Source organism: Neofelis nebulosa, chromosome 10, assembly GCF_028018385.1.
Source record: "Neofelis nebulosa isolate mNeoNeb1 chromosome 10, mNeoNeb1.pri, whole genome shotgun sequence".
Classification (NCBI taxonomy): Eukaryota; Metazoa; Chordata; class Mammalia; order Carnivora; family Felidae; genus Neofelis; species Neofelis nebulosa.
Genome location: NC_080791.1, coordinates 103,907,811 through 103,930,370, shown reverse-complemented (window position 1 = coordinate 103,930,370; position 22,560 = coordinate 103,907,811). Strand labels below are relative to the sequence as shown.

Below are 22,560 nucleotides of genomic sequence, written 5' to 3'. Positions count from 1 at the left end.
CATCTTAAGAAATGCTTAAGAAACAAAATTATTGATGCACATGGGCCAGAGGGAGGAAGTCCCTATATGAGACATTCACTGAAACTCACAGTTCATTTTCTAACAAATAACAAAGCTAAGGAAGTAGTCTTGCAGGGATCCTCTCACCCTTCAACTTGACCCTCAGTCTAGGATACAATTGGAAATAAGATCTGGGGCTGAGCAGCAGCAGGGAGTTGTCCATGAGACTTATCAAAAAGAGGTGGGTTCTGAGAAATCCTGCACCTCAGGGGACCTACCTGTCCAATTTTTCCTTTACTCATTCCATGTATCCTGTTACAGATACTCTTTACAATTTGCTGTATTATCTACACTGTCAGATCTAAATGCCACTTTTTTCTTGCAGTCCCTTTTTACCAGAGGCAAACCAGAAGGTTTAACACTTTTGCTGTCTGTGGTTTTCAGATCTCTGAAAGTTCTGGAATTGTTTTTCATACACTTGCCATCTCTGGCAGTTTTTCAACAGAAGACCATGCATGAGATTTTCCTGCGTTAGCCAGTTGAGCACCTTTGATGAAGACGCTAGCTTTCTTTATTCATTTGATTTACTTTTATTTTACAATTACAATTAAGTGTAACTCAGTATTACTTTTTTATCCTTTTGGCACTCAGCTCGTGTCCTTTAAAAAAATTTTTTTTAACGTTTATTTATTTTTTGATAGAGATAGAGCATGAGTGGAGGAGGGGCAGAGAGAGAGGGAGACACAGAATCCGAAGTAGGCTCCAGGTTCTGAACTGACAGCACAGAGCCTGATGCGAAGCTAGAACTCAAAGAGTGTGAGATCATGACCTGAGCTGAAGTCGACGCTTAACCAACTGAGCCACCCAGGCGCCCCAGCACGTGTCCTTTTTAAAATTTAGTTTTAAATTTTTAATTGAAATATACTTGACCTATAACATTAAGGTATACAATATATTGATTTGATGCATTTACATATTGTGATATGGTTGCCATTGTAGCAGAGTTAGCACCTCTATCATATCACATAATTACCATTTCTTATTTTTGGTTGGCATAATTTTTTAAAAATGTTTATTTATATTTGAGACAGAAAGAGAGACACAGCGCAAGCGGAGGAGGGGCAGAGAGACAGGGAGACACAGAATCTGAAGCAGGCTCCAGGCTCTGAGCTGTCAGCACAGAGCCTGATGCGGGGCTCAAACTCACGAGAGTCTGAATCATGAGATTATGACCTGAGCCAAAGTTGCACGCTCAACCAACTAAGCCATCTAGATGCTTCTGATTGGGATAATTTAAGATCCAGTCTCTTATTAAGTTTGATGAATATAATGCATTATTGTTGCTTACAATCACTATACTCTGCATTAGCTCTCTAAGATTTATTTACTATTAGTTGCAAGTTTGTACCCTTAAAAAACATCTTATTCCCCCCAGCAACCATCTTTTTACTCTCTGTTTATTAGTTTGGCTTTTTTTAGATTCCACCTGTAAAGTGCCATCACATAGTATTTGTCTTTCTGTCTGACTAATGTCACTTAGTATAATGTCCTCAGGGGCCATCCATTTTGTCTCACATGGCAGAGTTTCCTTCTTACTCATGGCTAAATAATATTCTAGTGTGTGTGTGAGTGTGTGTGTATCACATATATCACATTTTATCTATTCATCCATCGATGGGTATTCAGGTTATTACCGTATCTTAGCTACTGTGAATAATGCCACAATAAACATGAGAGTGCAGGTATCTCTTTGATATCCTGTTTTCATTTCCTTTGGGTGTATACCCAGTAGTGGGATCACTGGATTGTATGGTATTTCTATTTTTAATTTTCTGAGGAACCTCCACACTGTTTTCCACAGTGGCTACACCAATTTATATTCCTACCAAAGGTATAGAAAGGTTCCCTTTTTTCCACATCCTCACCTACACTGGTTATCTCTTGCCTTCTTTTTTAAAAATTTTTTATTAAAATTTTTTTTAACATTTATTCATTTTTGAGAGTGAGAGAGACAGAGCATGAGTCGGGGGGGAGGGGGGGGCGGGCAGAGAGAGTGGAAGACACAGAATCCGAAGCAGGCTCCAGGCTCTGAGCTGCCAGCACAGAGGCCGATGAAGGACTCAAATTCACGGACTGTGAGATCATAGCCTGAGCAGAAGTCAGATGCTTAACCGACTAAGCCACCACGCACCCCTCTCTTGCCTTCTTGATTATGGCCATTCTAATAGGTGGGAGGTGGTATCTCATTGTGGTATTAATCTGCATTTCCCTGATGATTAGTGATGTTGAGCATCCTTTCATGTAGCTCTTAGCCATTTACATATTTTCAGTATGTGCCCTTAAAAATGAGTTTGACATTTCTCCACCCTCATAGGGTAAACTTTCACTTGTAGGAGTTGTTAGAGGGGTTCATTGTACAGGGAGGGATCTCAATTCAGTCAATCTTTCTGTGACCTTATCTACCTGTTTGGGTTTCAAAGAGGCAGGGGAAGATTGCCCTCCTTCCACACCCTGCGATCTTGGCATCTATCATTTATCTTAAAAGGACCCTCAGTATTCCGGTATGTGAACAATGCCTGGCACATTGTATGCACTTAATATTTGCCTAAAGAATTAACCTTAGTATTTTGTACAAATCTTAATATTTTGGTTCTTTCTTTCCCAGCCCCACTGCATTTTATTGCCTTTGGGAGTCTTACCACATTTTAATTTGGGAGAGGCATTCCTAGACTTCTCAGGGACTTCAAATTTGCCTTACCTCAAAAGGATGGGAGGCGATTTCTACTTAGCTCCTTAAAGTGGCGCCCTCCTATGGTCACAGCTCAGGCTTTGGCTTCTGGCCACTCTTACCCAGTTTTAACTGCATTTGCGTTCAGTGCAGACTTTATTCTTAAGGTTAAGCCACATTAATTATTCGCAGCCCACACCTTTGAACTCAAGCTATTGCAGAAGGTGTACCCGGGGAGTGGCCGGCCTCCTCACCTGCCACAGTCCCGGGCTCCAGCGCAGCCAACGATGTGGGGCGCCACGAGGCCAGTCGCGTGCCAGTGCTGATGAGCTCTCCCGCGAGCCGGGCGGGCATGATGGACCTCGACTTCTTGGCCTCCGCCATCACTCCGGAGCCCGCCAAGTCCATGCCGCTCCGCTGCACCACCATGACGTCGCTTCTCCCAGTTCACAAGTCCACCCTGTCCTTCCGAGTCAGCTTCTGCAGGCTCGAGGGTGACCCTGGCCCCAGAGGACCTGAACACTGCAGGAGGCGTGCGGACGCTCCGGATGTCGCGGGTCCCAGGGCACCCTCAGCGCTCACTGCGCGTGATGAACCCCACGCAGTCCACAGGGCATCGAACGGCGTGAAGCGCATGCGCGTCAGGTCTGACATGCGCACTGGCTTCCTGGACATGGGGCAGGAGCGAGGATCGCGTGTAGGCTTCTACGGGTCGGTGGCCTTAGCCTCTGGAATTTGCCACGAAATGCAGGCAGCGCTTTGTCCTTGTCTGCGAGGCCGGCACTGGGCTCTTGTCAGGCATCCTCTGGGCCATTCCCCGGGGCAGCCTTGGGCGTGAAGGGTTCCTTCTAGAGGAAGGCCGCACCTGATTCTGGTCTGTGGCTGCGCAGCAACTCCTGGTCCTCACGTCGAGCCCCCAGCTGCTTCTCGAACGCCTTCCTCGGCCGGGGGGGATCTCCTCCTCTGGAGTGAAGGGTCACCCGGGATTGCCTCACGCTTGTACACGAAGCCGTCAGGGGTGACCATGGGCCATGGCTGGGCTGCCGAGAGTTGCGGCTGCAGCTGCAGACCTGGAAGGCATCCCGGCTCCTTTTGTACGTTCTGGTCCTATCGCCTGAGGCCGCTGTGCCCTTCTCCTGGCAGGTGTAGACAGCTCAGCCAGTTGTAGACCGCCCAGCCGTGCGGTTCGTGCCTGGAAGTGTCATCCTCACAGACTGCGCCCTGTTCCTTTGCTGCTTCTTCAGTTGTGCCGGTATTTTGGTTAAGTCCAAGTTATTATTCAGCACTGTAAGTATTTAACAAAAAATAAGAGTTCTTGGTAGAGTGCTTTTGAGGGAAATATGGTTATCACGACTGTTTAATTTTTAGGCTCTCTTACGTTGTAACAACATATATTTACTTTTTTGTTTTAAAGGGAATTGGTCTTTTGTGGTGAAATTAGTAAAAATTGTGGTTCAGTAGGTCTTGTTTTACAGATCAGTTAAAATGTAGTGACATTGTTTATTTTAGATTCTACGTATGGGATTCTACATATGAATTTCTCATTTTTTCAGTCAACTCTGATACGTTGAAATTTAATTTTTTAAGAATTTATTTATTTTGAGAGCTAGCATCAGTGGGGGAGGGCAGGGAGAGAGGGAGAGAGAGAATCCCAAGCAGAGTTAACCAACTGAGCCACCTGAGTGCCCCTTGAAATTTAATTTTTAAAATTATGCCCTAATTATAGTTTTGGAATGAAAGAAAAATGTGATTTTTATCAGATCTTTACACACATATATATGTATATATATTTGTTACTCAGATATAAGTCCTTAGTATTAAAAAGTGTGGTTGTAACAGTAGGCTATAGACATTAATAAAATAATAGTATAAGCTAATTACATTTTTACAAGTAGAGGTGCTGAAGAGAAATTAGGATGAAAAGGAATATGGTTAAAATATATAAAAATACAAAGACAAAGTTTCATTTCAAAGATAATAAAGGGAAATTAAAACAATTTTTTTTACCTAATGAAATATCAGTTAAAAAAAATTAAAATAATTTTTTATTTACATTAACTGAATGCTGGCGAAATACAGTAAACAATGGCATATAGTCACTTATTTCTACTGAAGATATAAAATGGCTTAAGCAATTTGAAAATACAGTTGTGATATGTGGCTAAACATAATGAGCCGAATCCATGCGTTTGCCTTTACTCCTTCCTAGAGCCTGCCTAAATGACAATAGGAGGGGTTTTTTTCCCCCCATAAAATCACTAAGATATGGAACCAGGAGAAATGACCACGGAAGTTGGAAGCTGGAAAGCAGATCTATGAGGAGTAACCAACTTAGATTCAAGAAATCAGGAAGCTATGAGTCCTGGGTAGGTGGGGTGGAAAAGCCAAGAAGCAGCAAGTTGATTCCCATTGCACAGCCCTCAAAAGGATCAGGAATTGTAGGCACCAAGTACCTGCACAGTGGGTGGGACTTAAAACTGGAGATTTTATTGAAAATCTTTTAAGAGTGTCTAGACTCCTAGACCAACCCATCCTGTTCTCTAGCCGATAGGAAACTGCACCTTCCCCCATCATTCCTCCCTCCCTCTAGTAGAATATTGGAGATTACTTCTCTGGGATATTGAACCAAGAAGTGTGGGCTCAGGGCCATCACTTATATCTATGGGGGAATGATAAAAATAGAGGGAGGAATATAATATGTACATAGCGAAAAGGGAGATTCTTTCTCCACTGCACACCTGCTCCCCTGCTCCATTCACTTGTTCAACTCTCAGAATACTCCTAGCTAGGTTGATATCTCCTGGGCAGGAAACTGGAGAATTCCTGTGTAGAGAAAAACCTGCCCATGATTACAGCAGAGTTTATCAGAGCAATTGAGAAGTGCTCCCCAGAATGCCTTGCAGGAAGCCCAACAAAGGACAGTCTCTGGCCATAAACACCAAACCTCAACTCTTGCTTTTTTAGTGCCTTTCTCTGCAATGTGGAAGGACAGAAAAAAACACCTCAGATGGTAAAAAGGCAATGAGTGGAGTGTAAGACAGTGTAAAAAATAAAACTCCAAAATGAGTCCACTCAGATTAAAGTAGTTTCATGTGTTTTAAAGATACTGCATCCTTATACTGCCATATAAGGAGTGAGAATGGGATGGAACCAAAAAATTTTCCATTACAAGTCTGTTAAAACTACTTGACTTTAAAAACTGTATATACTTAGTATTTTTTTTTTTACATTGAGAATTAAAATTACAAAAATTCATGATTTATTTATTTACCAACTTATTGCTGTCTAGCATTCATAATCATTCATTCTCTTGGGAGTATCTTTAATGTACAGGAGGAATATATGTAATAACATACATTATATACACACATAATAGTATATTAATATATTTTTATTGGTATATTAATTATGTATAATTAATTATATTAATTATATATTTATATGTAGGTTTAAGCCAATCAGAAAATAATCAATAGCCATTGCAAATAGCTTGGGGTAGAAGTGAGAGATAAAACCTGATCAGCTATCATCATCAGCTATCTCTGATGCTTTGAAAGATGCAAAGAGATGCTTGTTGGGGCTTTTGGGAGAGAAAACATTTTTATCTTTTGTGGAAGCTGCTAGAAGACACACTGTCTTCTTTTGGATGATATGAAGCGAGACTGGGAGATCTAGAGCTTACACAACTTTTCTGTAAAACGGAAATTATCCATAGGATGGAACAATTACAACATTAGGCATATTAAACAGAAGAGAAGAAACTGGCCATTTGTAATATTGTTAGAGCCACTGGGTCATCAAATTTTCTCTGACTACTTCAGTTTTATGAGTTAACAGATTCACTTTATTGTTATGCCCAGTTTCAGTTCTTTTTTTCTATTGCTAAAAATGAAAGATTCCTGGGGTGCCTGGGTGCTTCAGTCGGTTAAATGTCCAACTCTTGATTTCAGCTGAGGTCATGATCTGGGGACTTGTGAGTTTGAGCTCTACATCAGGCTTCATGCTGTTGAGTGGAGCCTGTTTGGGATTCTCTCTCTCCCTCTGCCCCTTCCTTGCTCTCTCTCTCTCTGTCTCTCAAAAGAAATACACTTGAAAAAAATGAAAGATCTTGATTCTGAAATAATTTTATAATGTATACCAAGATCACAAAAATGTGACTTCTTTTCAGTATGAATGGCCTTCATTTATAGGTAATTACTCTTCTTGCACAAGAAATTACTATAAAACCTTGAGACTTCAAACATAAGTAGATATTTATTAGAAAGTTTCCTTGGATCAGGAATTCAGGGGTGATTTGGCTGTGTGTTCTGGCTCAGGGTCTCTCATACGGTTGTACTCCAGTAAGTAGCGGGTCAGGGCTGTAGTCGTCTGAAGGTAGATTGAGGCTGGAGGACCCACTTCCCAAATAGGCTGGCAGGTTTGTGCTGGCTGATGGCAGGAGGCTAATATATTCTTGGTTACATGAATTAGCCCTATTAAATATAGGAGTGGTCCTCACAAATCCATGAATAACAGAAGGCTAGGGTCACTGGGGACCATCTTGGAGGCTTCCTATTACAGTCAGATGTTAGAAATGCTTCAGAGTCAATATATTAAAAAATATTCACTGAAAGTTTAGAAACAGCTTACCCCTGGGACCTTCATGTGAAGTGAATTGTGAAAAAGAGATGGGAGAAAGAAATGGAAGAAAGAAGGTGCACACTTAAAATCAATGTGGGGATTTTTCTTTCTTCTTGAGGTAGTCCTGCATTCATATAATATTCCCTCTTAGAATAGCTTTTCCTGCACCCCAAAGATTTTAGACCATTGTGTTTTCATTTTCATTTGTCCCCTGTCTCTTTTGATTTCCTCTTTGATTTCTGGCTGGACCATTCATTATATTGTACACTGGAAACTAATATAACACAGTATGTTAATTATACTTAAAATATAGAATCGAGGGGGACGCCTGGGTGGCTCAGTCGGTTAAGTGTCCGACTCCAGCTCAGGTCATGATCTTGCGGTTCACGAGTTCAAGCCCCGTTTCAGGCTCTGTACTAACAGCTCAGAGCCTGGAGCCTGATTCAGATTCTGTCTCCCTCTCTCTCTGCCTTTCCCCTGCCTGTGTTCTGTCTCTGTCTCTCTCTCACTCAAAAATAAAAAATAAAAAAAATAGAATCAAGGTTGGGGAGATTTGCACAGGCTATAAAGAAGTCAAGGTCATCAATTTCTGGGTAAAGGCAAGCCTGAAGCATGCTCCATGGTAGCTTCGCAGAGACAGTGCAAGACCTCAGAAATAATGGCTATTGTGGTGTGCCTAAGTCCAAGACATCTGAGCCCCTCAGGGATTCCAGGACAATAAGTTGATCAAGGGGCAGAAAAGCCACCAGTCTGGGGTACCATGGAGACTCAGGTCCAAGACATCTGAGCCCCTCAGGGATTCCAGGACAATAAGTTGACCAAGGGGCAGAAAAGCCACCAGACTGGGGTACCATGGAGACTCAGAGTCCAACCAAGAGAATTTAAAGAGAATTTTTTAAAGACATTTTTTCCACACAATTTATGGACTCATTTCATACATATATTACATTAGTATTTATACAGTACTTTACATTTTGCATAGTTACATCACATAGGTTTGACCTGTTTTTCTGTTAACCATATGAAAATGGCAGGTGAGAAATTATATTGCAGATATTACAGATAGAACGCTTGGGCACATAGAGGTCTGCCACATTCGTCCCAGTGTAGCAACAATTTATTAGAATCTCACAAAGTGTGATTTGTGGAACATTTTTGTTCTTACCAGAAACATGGCCTCCATTGCTTGGCCATGATGCCCACATTCTATACTTTTTGGTGTTCTGTCTTTAAAAGGATTAAGATATTACAGTTCTTATCAGGGGGAATATATAACTACTAAACTATCAGTGAGAGTTAAATAATTAACTCATTGCCCACCCACCCGTTTCTCCCTGCAGGTAAGAATAGCTGAAGTAGATCAAATTAAGGATGGGATCTTGTCTAGAACATCTCTGCATCCCTAGTAACTGGCAGGGTAGATGAGTTTCATTTCTAAAAACCCAGAAACAGGGTTAGCTGGATGGTTCAGTTGGTTAAGCGTCCAACTTCGGCTCAGGTCATGGTCTCACAGTTTGTGAGTGTCGGGTTCTGTGCTGACAGCTTAGAGCCTGGAGCCTGCTTTGGATTCTGTGTCTCCCTTTCACTCTCTGCCCCTCCCCCGCTCACATTCTGTCTGTCTGTCTGTCTGTCTGTCTCTCTCTCTCTCTCTCTCTGTGTCTCAAATAAACATTGAAAAAAAAGTTTTTTTTTAAACCTAGAAACAAACAAGAAAAATGTTTATGGGAATGATCTTAAGTAGATATTTTTAGTGAAGGATTAGTAATGCAGCAGAACACGTTGGAAAGAACTCCAAATCAGAACACACAAATCACACCTACTGTTAATAGAAGTTATGTTTGTACTACACCCCCTGGTAAGTGCTTTGTATGCATTATCTAACTTGATTCTCTCTATGTAGACGTACTCTATGAAGTAGCTACTACTATCAGCCCCATTTTATGATAATCCTGGGGCTTGGAGAGGTTAATTTGTTCAAGATCACACAGTCATCAAGTCATCAAATTGGTTGATACCCATGTCCCAGGTTGTAACCATGATAAGTTGTGACTCTGTCATGAATTAGTTTTGTTGTTTTCCTTATTTTCTCAGTTTCCTCATTATGCGTAGGGAATAATGGGATGTCTGCCTCACAGGACTGCTGTGAGAGTCTGGTCATTTGAGAAAATGTATGTTTGTAAATATCTAAAATGAAAGTGCTTTGTACAGAGGGAAATGTTCATGTATCTAATTTATTTTAATTAAGATATTTTACCAGTTAGCTTGGTCATCTTGAGCAAATCTTTTAGCTCCTTGGCCTCAGGTTCCTCACCTGGTAATTGAGGTATTGTAGTAGATGGTCCCTAGGTTCTTTCCAACTCAAATGACTCTAAGTTCGTTAAAAGAAAAGCTACAATCATGAGAACATGATTGGACTATGGGGATGCGGGGAATGGATCCAGAAGGGACATGGCAAAGTGGAGCATGACATTAGCAGGGACAAAAACTCCATGACAATCATGACTCCAGAGAGCAGGTATCTGGGGGTTTTCTCCCTCTAATTGCCTTCTCCTGTTACCTTTGCTCTTAATAACACATTTTATAGGATCTCCAGTTGTGGGCATCTCTCTTGCTCTGAGTGGACAGCCAATTTCATGGCCTAAGCCTCCCATCTTGGAGAGCGATAGGGCCCAGCTGGAAAATTCCTTTGGAAAAGAAATAAGCAGTTTTAACCTTTGGCAAGAGCTCTGTCTTCTTGGGAAATCTGGGTCAAGGTGAGAGGGCAAGATTTAGTGAGAACGGTGGATTTTTTTCTGTCTTAATAGCCATGTGGTTCTTCCAGAAGGACCTGCGTGGAGCAAGGTTTATGGTCCTCAGTCTCTCCCATTCTTCACCTCTTCCCTCTCCCTCCCTCACTCCCACACTCTCTATGGTGGGCTCTTCCTTGGGTTCTCTTTCACCTATAGAATGTCTTTGACCTTCCTTGAAAAGATTAATCTCTACTCTAAAATATCAGGGATCATTCTGGGGTGAGGGATGAATGACGAGTTCCAGTTCTGCAATTTCTTAAGGATATGGTCTTAAACTCTGTTACCTTCCTTTTTTTTCACCTGTAAAGTGGGGGATAATGGGATTACTTAGAGCCTAATAAGACAATGTTTATGAAGCCTAGCAAATTTTAGAAGTCAATAATTTCACACTGAGCTAAAATTAACAGTTTATTGACTCTCAGGCAAATAATGGTATGACAGAGTATTCAAGTAGAATTCCATTGGCCTTTTGAAATACTTCATATACCTCTCCATGGTCATCTTTGGAGACCCTGGGGGTCTGGAAGCACTAGTGTTAGGGTAACACAGATATCAGAGATGCTTCACTCCCAAGCATAGGTAGTTGTTTTTGTTTGTTTGTTTGTTTGTTTGAGAGAGAGCATGTGTGTGTGTGAGAGCTTGGGAGGGACAGAGAGAGAGGGGGAGAGAGAATCCCAAGCAGGCTCCACATTCATCATGGATCCCAATGTGGGGCTCTATCTCACAAACCATGAGATCATTACCTGAACCGATATCAAGAGTTGGATGCTTAACCCACTGAGCCACCCATGTACCATGGTTATTGTTGGTCTTACTGTCTCTTTTAATTTTTTTTAATTAAAATTTTCTCAATGTTTATTTTTGAGAGAAAGACAGAGCATGAGTGGGGGAGGGGCAGAGAGAGAAGGAGACAGAATCTGAAGCAGGCTCCAGGCTCCGAACTGTCAGCAGAGAGCCCAGTGAGGCACCTGAACCCCAAAACTGTGAGATCATGACCTGAGCTGAAGTCGGGCGCTTAATTAGGTGACTGAGCCACCCAGGCGCCCCGACCTTTTTTTTTTAACTTGTATTTTTCTTCTTCATTCAGCAACATCTTGGTTTTTACCTGACTTTGTACCCTGAACAGCCTTACAGAGTGGCCATGTCCTTAGTAGATCATATTGGAAAATGTGTTGATTAGCTATAACCCTATCTCCAACCAATATTTATGTCAGTCACCTTTTCTTCAAAGTGTCTGGGATATTCTGAACACATGCAAAAAACTAATTAAAGAGAGGGAATATATTCAGAATTTTTCCCTCTTCCTCTATCTTACCAAATTTTAGCAAGATAAGTTTTCAGGATCAATTTTAACATGAATTAGTAAACAATCCACAGTTCTTCACCTTTATTTGGAGAATGATGAGTTAAATAAAATACTTTTAGCTCTGCCTGCCTCTTGTTACCAGAATGTAATAAGAAAATAAAATTATTGCAAGTGATTAATTAGAAGCTTGACTTAATTTTCACAGAATTGATCGATTGTGTTGGTGTATTGGGGTATGTTTTGCACAGGAGTTCATACTTGCAAAATATATTCATTGACTCTGACTCGTCTTGGATAAAATAATGGAGAACGTATATTGGCAACACTTTATTTTAAGAGTAAACAGAAAGATTTCCAAGTTCCTAAAAACATATTTGAAATGTAATAAGACAATTTTAGATTTACATCCAAAAGTGGGGGAAAGAACCATTTGTTCAACATATATTTATTCAGTTATGCAAACATTAGTATACAAGATGCTTATCACTAAATAGTGGAACATCTCCATTGGACTATGCACTGTGCATAGTGTTGTCAGTTCAAGAGTAGTCGGTGGTGGTAGAACACAAAAAGTGGCATCAGGAGTTTACAGCTGACTGGCAGATAACAAAACAATATGAGATAGAAATAACTATAGTCATTGATTAACAATATTCTTGGGTCTAGGCACAGAGGCCATCTAATTTAGAAAATAATTATGTGAAGAGCTCCTTGACCTTTCAGTATTCATTCTGCCTTATTTTTCTTTCACAGAGAGGAATGATAATGGGGATGATACTTGCTAACATTTATTGAGCCTCTACTGTTTGAAGCCCTTTATGTCATTCAGTCCTTGCAGCAATCCTATGAGGTAGTAAGTATCATTAGCCCCCTTTATAGATGAGGCAACTGAGGAGGAGGGGCCAAGATGGTAGAATAGCATGGAAGTTTTTTTTGCGTCTCTTGCCCCTGAATTGTGGCCAGAGCAACACAAAACTATCTTGCACACCTAGAAAACTGGTTTGAGGATTAGCACAACAATCTGCACAACCTGAACCACAGAACTCGGCAGGTATGCAGCGCGAAGAGGTGAACTGGGGAAGAGAGAAGCCACAGAGGGCAGGGAGTGGTTTTTGCTTGCAGAGAGATGATGGGGTGTGGGGGGGGGTGAGTACGGGAAAAGCACTCCCCACCCCACCCCCGCAAAGCAGCTGGAGAGAAAAAAGGAAAAAGGAAAAGTGGAAACAGCCTCAAGGGTCTGAACAAAAAAAGAAGGGAGAAAGAGTGTTTAAATTCCATTAAGACTGTAAACAGGGAGAGTGCAGTCTGAGACTCTGTACGATTAAGGATGTATGTATCTTAATAAGTTGTTTCTTATAGGAGTTGTTGAAAATTTATCAAATACAAGGATGTTTAAAAGAGGAATCAAAATCATACCAGTCATTACTTTTGGTATTTGTAATTGGCTCACATGTTGTGTGTGTGTGTGTGTGTGTGTGTCTGTGTGAGAGAGAGAGAGAGAGAGAGAGACAGAGACAGAGACAGAGAGAGGGAGACAGAGAGAGAGAGACAGAGATATTATATAAAGCAAAAACGTTTTTCCTCCAGAGAGATAAAATCATTTTGTACCCTTATCAGGAGTAAATGTGAATGCCCCATCCCTTGATTTATACCTTTTATATTAAAGGGATTACTACATTTGTCTTTTTTATGTTTGTGACTATTTTTCCTTCATCAATTGTATTTCAAAAGTATTTTACGTAAGTGCATTTTTCTGACATAAACAAGTTTTAAATTGTATCATATTTTTCTCTTCTTGTTTCTGTTTTGATGCTATATTTCAGAAATTTTTCTGCCTACTTAGATTATATAAATTTATGTCAAAAGTTTATCCTTTATCAACTTAAAATACTATTATCATATATTAAATTCTTACCAGTATTTAAATTTTTCTGAGATTTCTATATATTCTTCTGACACATGTATGTTTTGTAAGAATAGTGAGTTATCAGTGTGTATAATACTTTTTAATATATGAAAGTTCATGTCTTTTTAATTATTAATCTTTTTTTTTTCAAAAATTTCTTAGCTTGTCTCATTGATTCACTCTTTCATCTCAAGGAAGGACAGTTTGTTTATGGAGCACAGGCCATAGCTGCAATCTATTATGAATCTGTTAGTAAGCTCTAACATGGTGACTATATCAATAAAACATTATGAGCTATAGCTATGAGCTATTCAGTACTTGGTAATTGAAACTACTTTTTCTCTGCATCAAGGCCCTACATAGCTTGATGGTGGTTGTCAATTGACCCAGTGTAATTAACTCAAACTAAATAGAAAATTGTTTATGTGGTTCGTGTCTTCATGGCTGCAGGTGATTGATTTGCTTCTACATGAGATCTGAATCTGAATCTGCCTAGAGGCATTGATTCCTGACAGTCTACAAGACCAGTGATGTCTCAGGAAATATCTCAAATTAACCCATACAGCTCTAGCGCCATTGACAGTCCTATCCATGGTTACAGCTGTCACTCATGGCTATCTGTAAGCCATCCATGATAATAATAGCCAACACCTGTTCAACAGTTACTTTGTACAGCATTGTATGCTGGGCCTCCCCATGAATTTTCCTGTAACTCTCCTAGTAATCTTATAGTCCAGGGGCTCTTGATGTTCTCATTTTATTGGGAGCAAATCAGTCTTAGTGTGTAAGCTATGGGGGCGAGTTCATAAAATGAGAAGGTATCAGACAAAACTCCAAAGTCTGAACCTTTAACCACAGTACCATGCTGTTTTCAAGTAGCAAAATACCCTAAGATTGAAAAAATTGTTGGGGTCAGTAATGAGCTATGCTAGCTTCCCTTTGGTGTACTTAGTATGAAGACTTCCCAAGAGACTTCTTCCATAACTTTATTGGTCATTTAAGCTATGCCTTGAGAAAATATTATCAAAGTCAAGTTACGATATAGTTTTCTGGGCCAGTTAGAAGATGATATATCAAAAAATTTACATAAAAGTTTGTAAAATTGTTATAAACATCAAAAATAATTTTTCTTAAGGGTAAAAGAAGAAATTTAAAAAATTTATCTAGATGGCTATCTGGGACTGAAGGGCTATTTCAGTTTTAATCTGCAGTGATGACCCTTATGCTCTTATAAAGCTTCACTTATATAATGAATTTTCAAAGGCTTAAAAAAAACTTTCAATGACTGATCTCTGTAGTAACCACAGAGTTTCTGTTAAGTTTTCAGTCAAATTTGAAAATATCTCTTTAATTTGAATGAGATTTCAGCAGTGCATTCTCTTCTCTGTTTTCTGATTCTAGAAGCACCAAGCCAATGACTGGGGGAGGAAATATTACAGAGGTCACTTATTTCATCCTTTTGGGATTCTCTGATTTCCCCAGAATGCTAGCAGTGCTCTTTGTTGTATTCCTGCTCATCTACATTATGACTCTGACTTGGAACTTGTGCCTCATCATCTTAATAAGGATGGACTCTCACCTCCACACACCCATGTACTTCTTCCTCAGTAACCTGTCCTTCATGGATATCTGCTATGTGACCTCCACAGCCCCCAAGATGCTCTCCAGCTTTTTCCAAGAGCAGCAAACTATCACCTTTGTGGGTTGCACCATTCAATACTTTGTTTTTTCAATCATGGGACTGAGTGAGTCTTGTCTCATGACAGCCATGGCTTATGACCGATATGCCGCCATTTGTAATCCTCTTCTCTATTCATCAGTCATGTCACCCACCCTCTGTATTCGGATGGTGCTGGGGTCCTATCTGGCTGGACTCTCTGGTTCCGTATCCCAATTGTGTGCCATACTTCAGCTTCACTTCTGTGGGCCTAATGTCATCAACCACTTCTTCTGTGACATGCCCCAGTTGTTAGTCCTGTCCTGCACTGACACTTTCTTTGTACAGTTATTGCTTGCTATAGTAACAATGATCTTTGGGGTAGTTAATGCTCTCATTATCATGGTATCCTACTGTTATATTGTCATCTCCGTCATGAAGATCACTTCAGCTAAAGGCAGGTCCAAGGCTTTCAACACCTGTGCTTCTCATCTAACAGCAGTTTCCCTCTTTTATATCTCGAGTGTCTTTGTCTATTTGAGTTCCAGCTCTGGCGGTTCCTCCAGCTTTGACAGATTTGCATCAGTATTCTACACTGTGGTTATCCCCATGTTGAATCCTTTGATTTACAGTCTGAGGAACAAGGAAATCAAAGATGCCTTGAGGAGTTTACAGAAGAGATGGTACTGCTGAGGTTCTGTCCAGATTTGTCCTATCAGAAAGCTTAACTCCTAAGAATATGAAAATAAATGGACTATAATATCGCCTTTGTATGAAGAAAGCTTAGTTGGACACAGATTAATATGCCAAATGGACTGACGGTGACTTGATTCCACACAAACACAATGTCTTTAAGTCCTGAGGAGGTTCATACTTTCATACATGGGGAATGTCATCATCATTTATAAATAATCTGCAAGTATTTGTAAAATGTTAAGGTTTAGAAACTCGTTAGTTCCTTTTGCTTTGGAGATTGAGCCCTGCTCAGTCTCAGACCTCTGATTGTAAAGGACTGATATCTGACAGAGGCCCCAAGAATGTGGAGAACTTGTGTCCCAAATATTTTGATGTGGCGTAATCCAGACATGATGGTGGTTGATGTTTGTTGTGTGTTTCTGCCATAGTGGGAATAAACGGAGAGAGAGGATGTGCCTTTGAACAGAAATAAAGCTATACGATTAGCCTGGTTGTGTCTCCTGGGAAGAGTCTGATATAGCTACTGTTTGTCTAAGGCCTCTTTCAGAGCTAATCATCCCATAAATTTGGTCACATCCCAGTCTCTACCAGCTATAATCTTCTGAAGGAAAAGGTGATTTGAATCCTAAAGAGGATTGGAATGAAGGATGTGGTCCCTTCCTTACCATTTCTTAGGAGTCTGATGGTTTAGTTTCTTGCTTCTAGTTTCAGTGGGGATTTCTGATGGGAGATGATGTTCAAAATCCATGTCATAGCCAATATCAGTTTTTTATATTGTGGGACTCAAGCCTCTTTCTCCCATTAAATGTGGAAAATTTACCCTTGTCTGACATAGCCAGTGTTTCGCACTCTCAAATCATTTCTGATATTTCAAGCATCTGTTTATGTTTGGTGTGAGGAGACTTGTGTGAAAATTCATTGTAGGAATAGAGTTACTGAATTATAAATATTGCAGACTAAGAACAAATATGGAAAGCTGATATATATTCTTTTTATTTTCTATGTTGAACATTTTATGTCCTAGAGATTTATGGTGTTGTATGGGGTGATATAACGCGTGGAGTAGATGGTTAGAGTTACTCTAATGCTGATATTTTCTAGGAAGCCTCAAGAGCCAGAGAAGAAATAATAGTGGGAGAGGCAGGGTTTTTAACTTTGGCCAGTTTTCTTTGTGTAAAGTTGAACATAAAGCTTTTGGTTCTTGTGATCTGTTTGAAAAGGGAACAAGATGTGTAACAATACTGGCTGCTGATTTGCCAGATTGCTCAGACTTGAACCAACTGATATAAAGCATATGTCATTACAATGACATATTAACCTTGGAGATTCATTGGGTTCTCATTGCTGTTTGGGGGGTGTCTTAATTCTGATGAGTCACATAATTGTTCTCTTTAATTAAAGATTATAAATGAAGAGGCATTTGAAGCCTTTGCCAAATTTTTCACGAGTTTGCAAATGGATGGGATTGAGAGAAGGGGAATCATTGAATCTCTGGGAGAGAATGTGAGGTCTTACCCCATACCAAGGAAGTAGTGCAGTGTGAATAAAAGATGTGTGCTCCCCTTCCCCACCGTGTAAGCTTAGGTATGCTCTTTGAAGTATTGTTCTTTAAAAATGTGTAAGAATGTATGTGAAGTCTTCCTAAGGAACCATGAGGGCTTCAGTAGGAGGAGCACCTCATAATCATTATGCTGTGCATGAGATTTCCATATTTATTTATCTTTTAGTTGCAAGGTTGTACCCTTTCAAAAAACATCTCTCCTATTTCCTTGCTCTCCAGGTCCTGGTAACCACCATTGGACTCTCTGTTTCAATGGGTTTGGCTTTTTGATCCTGCATAATAGTGCTATCATACAGTTTATGTCCTTGTCTGATTTATGTCACTTGGCATAATGCCATCAGGGTCCATTCATGTTGTCTCAAATGGCAAGATTTCCTTCACTGTTGTAGTTGAGTAATATTCCACTGTGCTGTGTGTCAACACCATGTCTTCTTTATAATTCTTTGTCATTCCATATATTGCCTATTATGAATAATGCTGCAATAAACACGGGAGTGGAGATTATCTTTTTGGTATCCTGTTTTTATTTCTGTTGAGTGTATACCCAGAAGTGGGGTTGCTGGATCCTATGGTAGTTCTTTAATCTTTTGAGGAACATCCATACTGTTTTTAATAGTGGCTAAACCAAGTTACCTTTCCACAAATAGTGTACAGGTGTTCCCTTTTCTCTAAATCCTCACCACCACTTATGATCTCTTGTTATGATGATAGTCATTTTAACAGGTGTGAGTTGATATTTCATTGTGGTTTGGATATGCATTTCCTTCATGATTAGTGATGTTGGATATTTTTTTAATGTACCTGTTGGCCAATTGGGTGTCTTCTAGGAAAAATATCTATTTGGTTCCTCTACACATTTTTTAATCAGATTGTTTTGTTTTTGAGTTGTATGAGTTCTTTTTATATATTGGATATTAACCCCTATCTGAGATACGTGGTTGGTAAATATTTTTAAGTATATGGTTTACAGATAAGTTGCCTTTTGATTTTGTTAATTGTTCTCTTGCTGTGCAGAGGCTTTTTAATTTGATGTAGCTGCACTTGTTGACTTTTGCTTTTGTTGATTGTGCTTTTGGTGTGAGATCTAAAAAATCGTTTTCAAGACCAGTGTCAAGGACCTTGTTCCCTATCTTTTCTTCTAGGAGTTTTATGGTTTCAGGTCTTATATTCCTATCTTTAATCCATTTAGGGTTAATTTTTGTGAGTGGTAAAAGGTATTGGTCCAGTTTTATTATTACGCATTTGATAATCCAGGTTTTACAAAACCATTTATTAAAGAGACTGTTCTTTCCCGACTGAGTATTCTTGGCTCCCTTGTTAAACAGTAGTTGACATGGTAGGTGGGAGTTGATTTCTCAATTCTATTTTATTCTACTGACCTATGTGTCTTTTTTTTTTTAATATTTAAAATGTTTATTTATATTGAGAGACAGAGCATGATCATGGGAGGGGCAGAGAGAGGGAGAGACACAGAATCCGAAGCAGGCTGCAGGCTCTGAGCTGTCAGCACAGAGCCAGATATGGGGCTTAAACTCACAAACTGCAAGATCATGACCTGAGCCGAAGGCCAATGCTTAACCGACCGACCCACCTAGGCTCCCCGCTATGTGTCTATTTTAATGACAGACCCATACTTGTGTTTAGTATAGCTTTGTAGTATAGCTTGGAATCAGGAGTGTGATGCCTCCACTTTTGTTCTTTCTCAAGATTCCTTTGGCTTAGGTCTTTTGAAGTGTCACACAAATTTTAGTATTGTTTTTTCTGTTTTGGTAAAAAATGTCATTGTAATTTTGATGGAGATTTTCTTCAATCTATTGATGACTTTGGGTAGTATGGACATTTGAAGAATATTATTTTCGGTTCATGAACATGGGATATGTTTCCATTTTTTTGGTGTGTTCTCTAATTTCTTCAATGTATTTTAGTTTTAATAGTACAGATCTTTTACTTCCTTGGTTAAATTTATTCCTAAGCATTTTATTGTTTTTAATGTTACTGTGAATGGTATAATATTTTTTACTTCTTTTTCAGGTGTTTCATTGTTAGTGTATAGAAATGCAACTGCTTTCTGTATGTTGATTCTAAGTACTGCAAGTTTACTGAATTTCTTGATTAGTTCCAATAGATTTTTGGTTGAGTCTTTAGGACTTTCTAGATATAAGAATATATCATCTGCAATAATGACAGTTTTCTTTCTTCCTTTCTGATTTAGATGCCTTTTACCTCTTTATCTTGCCTAATTATTCTAACTAGGGCTTCCAGTACTATGTTGCATAAGCATGGTGAGAATGGACACTCTTGTCTTGCTCTTGATCTTGGAAATGATTTTAACCTTCCATTGTTGACTGATGTTAAGTGTGGATGTCTCATTTCTGGCTTTATTATGTTTAGGTCAGTTCCTTCTATACTCAAAGTGTTGACTATTTAAAAAAGGATGTTGTATTTTTTCAAACGCTTTTTCTGCATCTTTGAGATGATATGCTTTTTATCTTATATTAACGTGGTGCATCATATTTGTGGCTTTGTGTATGTTGAAGTATCCTTGTAGGGACAATATTCATTTAGTCATGGTGGATGATCCCTTAATGATTTTGACTTGCTGATATTTTATTATGAATTTTTGCGTCTGTATTCATCAGGGACATTGGTATATAATTTTCATGTAGTGTTCTTATCACTCTTTGGTAGCAGCATAATGTTGGGATCATAAAATGAGGTTTAGGGTTAAGGTTATAGGATTATTCCTCTCTTTTTTTTTTTTAAATAATTTCATAGAATTTCTGTAATTTTTTTATGTTTATTTTTTATTTTTCACAGAGAGAGAGAGAGACAGAGCATGAGCGGGGGAGGGGCAGAGAGAGAGGGAGACACCAAAGCTGAAACAGGCTCCAGGCTCTGAGCTGTTAGCACAGAGCCCAGCGCGGGGCTCGAACTCACAGACTGCGAGATTATGACCTGAGCCGAAGTCACTCAACCGACTGAGCCACCAAGGCACCCCTCCTCTCTTTTTTTTTTTAGTCTAGGTAAAGATTTATCACTTTGTTTATTCTTTAAAAACCCCAGCTTTAGTTTCATTGATATTTTTCTATTGCTTTTCTGATCTTTATCCCATTTATTTCTACTATTTATTTCCTTTATTCTGCTAACACTGGCTATATTTGTACTTCTTTTTCTACTTCTATGAGGTCAAAAGTTAGGTTATTTATTTGAAATCTTTTTAATTCCTTGATATATGCAATTTTCACTGTAAACTTCCCCCTTAGAGCTGCTTTTGTAGCATCACTTAGGTTTTCCTGTGTTGTGTTGACATTTTCATTTGTTTTTGAGGTATTTTTTGATTACTATTTTGATTTCCCCTTTGACCCATTAGTTGTTCAGGAATGTGTTTAGTGTTCACATGCTTGTCATTTTTCCAGCTTTCCTCTTGTTGATTTCTAGTTTCATAACAATGCATATGGGAAAGATACTTGGCATGATTTCAGTCTTGAATTTGTGAAGACTTGGTTTGTGTCCTATTATACGATTTATCCCGAAGAATTTTCAGTGTGTGGTTAAGAAGAATGTGTATTCTGGTGCTGTTGGATAGAATGTTCTATAAATGTTTGTTCAAGACATCTGGCTTACTGTTTGGTTTTGTCCAACATTTCCATGTTGATTTTCTGCTTGCATGATCTATCTATTGCTGATAGTGGGGTATTGAAGTCTTTTACTCTTATTGTATTGCTGTTTATCTCTCCCTTCAGATCTGTTCATTTTTGCTTATATATATTGGAACTCTGATATTGGGTGCATATATTCATGTTCTTAATGAATTGACCCCTTTATCATTATTTAGTGACCTTCTTTGTCTCTTATTTCCATTTTTGGCGTGTAGTCTATTTTGTCTGATATGAGTATAGCTGCCCTGCTTTCCTTCTTTCTTTCTTTGTTTTTTTGTTTCTTTCTTTATTTTAATATATGAAATTTATTGTCAAATTGGTTTGCATACAACACCCAGTGCTCATCCGAAAAGATGCCCTCTTCAATACCCATCACCTCCCCTCCCCGCCCTCCCACCCCCCATCAACCCTCAGTTTGTTCTCAGTTTTTTTTTTTAACATTTATTTATTTTTGAGACAGAGAGAGACAGACCATGAATGGGGGAGGGTCAGAGAGAGAGGGAGACACAGAATCTGAAACAGGCTCCAGGTTCCGAGCTGTCAGCACAGAGCCTGACGTGGGGCTCGAACTCACGGACCGTGAGATCATGACCCGAGTGGAGGTTGGCTGCTTAACCGACTGAGCCACCCAGGTGGCCCTGTTCTCAGTTTTTAAGAGTGTCTTATGCTTTGGCTCTTTCCCACTCTAACCTCTTTTTTTTTTTTTTTTCCTTCCCCTCCCCCATGGGTTTCTGTTAAGTTTCTCAGGATCCACATAAGAGTGAAACCATATGGTATCTGTCTTTCTCTGTATGGCTTATTTCACTTAGCATCACCCTCTCCAGTTCCATCCACGTTGCTTCAAAGGGCCATATTTCATTCTTTCTCATTGCCACGTAGTACTCCATTGTGTATATAAACCACAATTTCTTTATCCATTCATCAGTTGATGGACATTTAGACTCTTTCCATAATTTGGCTATTGTTGAGAGTGCTGCTATAAACATTGGGGTACAAGTGCCCCTATGCCTCAGTGCTCTTGTATCCTTTGGGTAAATTCCTAGCAGTGCTACTGCTGGGTCATAGGGTAGGTCTATTTTTAATTTTTTGAGGAACTTCCACACTGTTTTCCAGAGCGGCTGCACCAATTTGCATTCCCACCAACAGCGCAAGAGGGTTCCCGTTTCTCCACAACCTCTCCAGCATCTGTAGTCTCCTGATTTGTTCATTTTGGCCACTCTGACTGGCGTGAGGTGATATCTGAGTGTGGTTTTGATTTGTATTTCCCTGATAAGGAGCGACGTTGAGCATTTTTTCATGTGCCTGTTGGCCATCTGGATGTCTTCTTTAGAGAAGTGTCTATTCATGTCTTCTGCCCATTTCTTCACTGGATTATTTGTTTCTCAGGTGTGGAGTTTGGTGAGCTCTTTATAGATTTTGGATACTAGCCCTTTGTCCGATATGTTATTTGCAAATATCTTTTCCCATTCCGTTGGTTGCCTTTTAGTTTTGTTGGTTGTTTCCTTTGCTGTGCAGAAGCTTTTTATCTTCATGAGGTCCCAGTAATTCATTTTTGCTTTTAATTCCCTTGCCTTTGGGGATGTGTCAAGTAAGAAATTGCTGCGGCTGAGGTCAGAGAGGTCTTTTCCTGCTTCTCCT

The 22,560-nt window shown here is 39.6% G+C and overlaps 1 protein-coding gene and 2 pseudogenes across 1 annotated transcript; 2 read left to right on the top strand and 1 right to left on the bottom strand.

Annotated features, from left to right (window-relative positions):
• Positions 1-2,670: 2,670 nt before the first annotated feature.
• Positions 2,671-8,542, bottom strand: LOC131486692 (nitric oxide synthase-interacting protein-like; annotated as a pseudogene).
• The window catches only part of LOC131487905 (olfactory receptor 5AN6-like), a 93,730-nt pseudogene continuing 74,841 nt past the window's right edge, over positions 3,672-22,560 (top strand).
• On the top strand, positions 14,764-15,699 carry LOC131487907 (olfactory receptor 5AN1-like). Its single transcript, XM_058689098.1, has one exon. It carries the CDS (start codon positions 14,764-14,766, stop codon positions 15,697-15,699), a length of 936 nt encoding a protein of 311 aa, XP_058545081.1.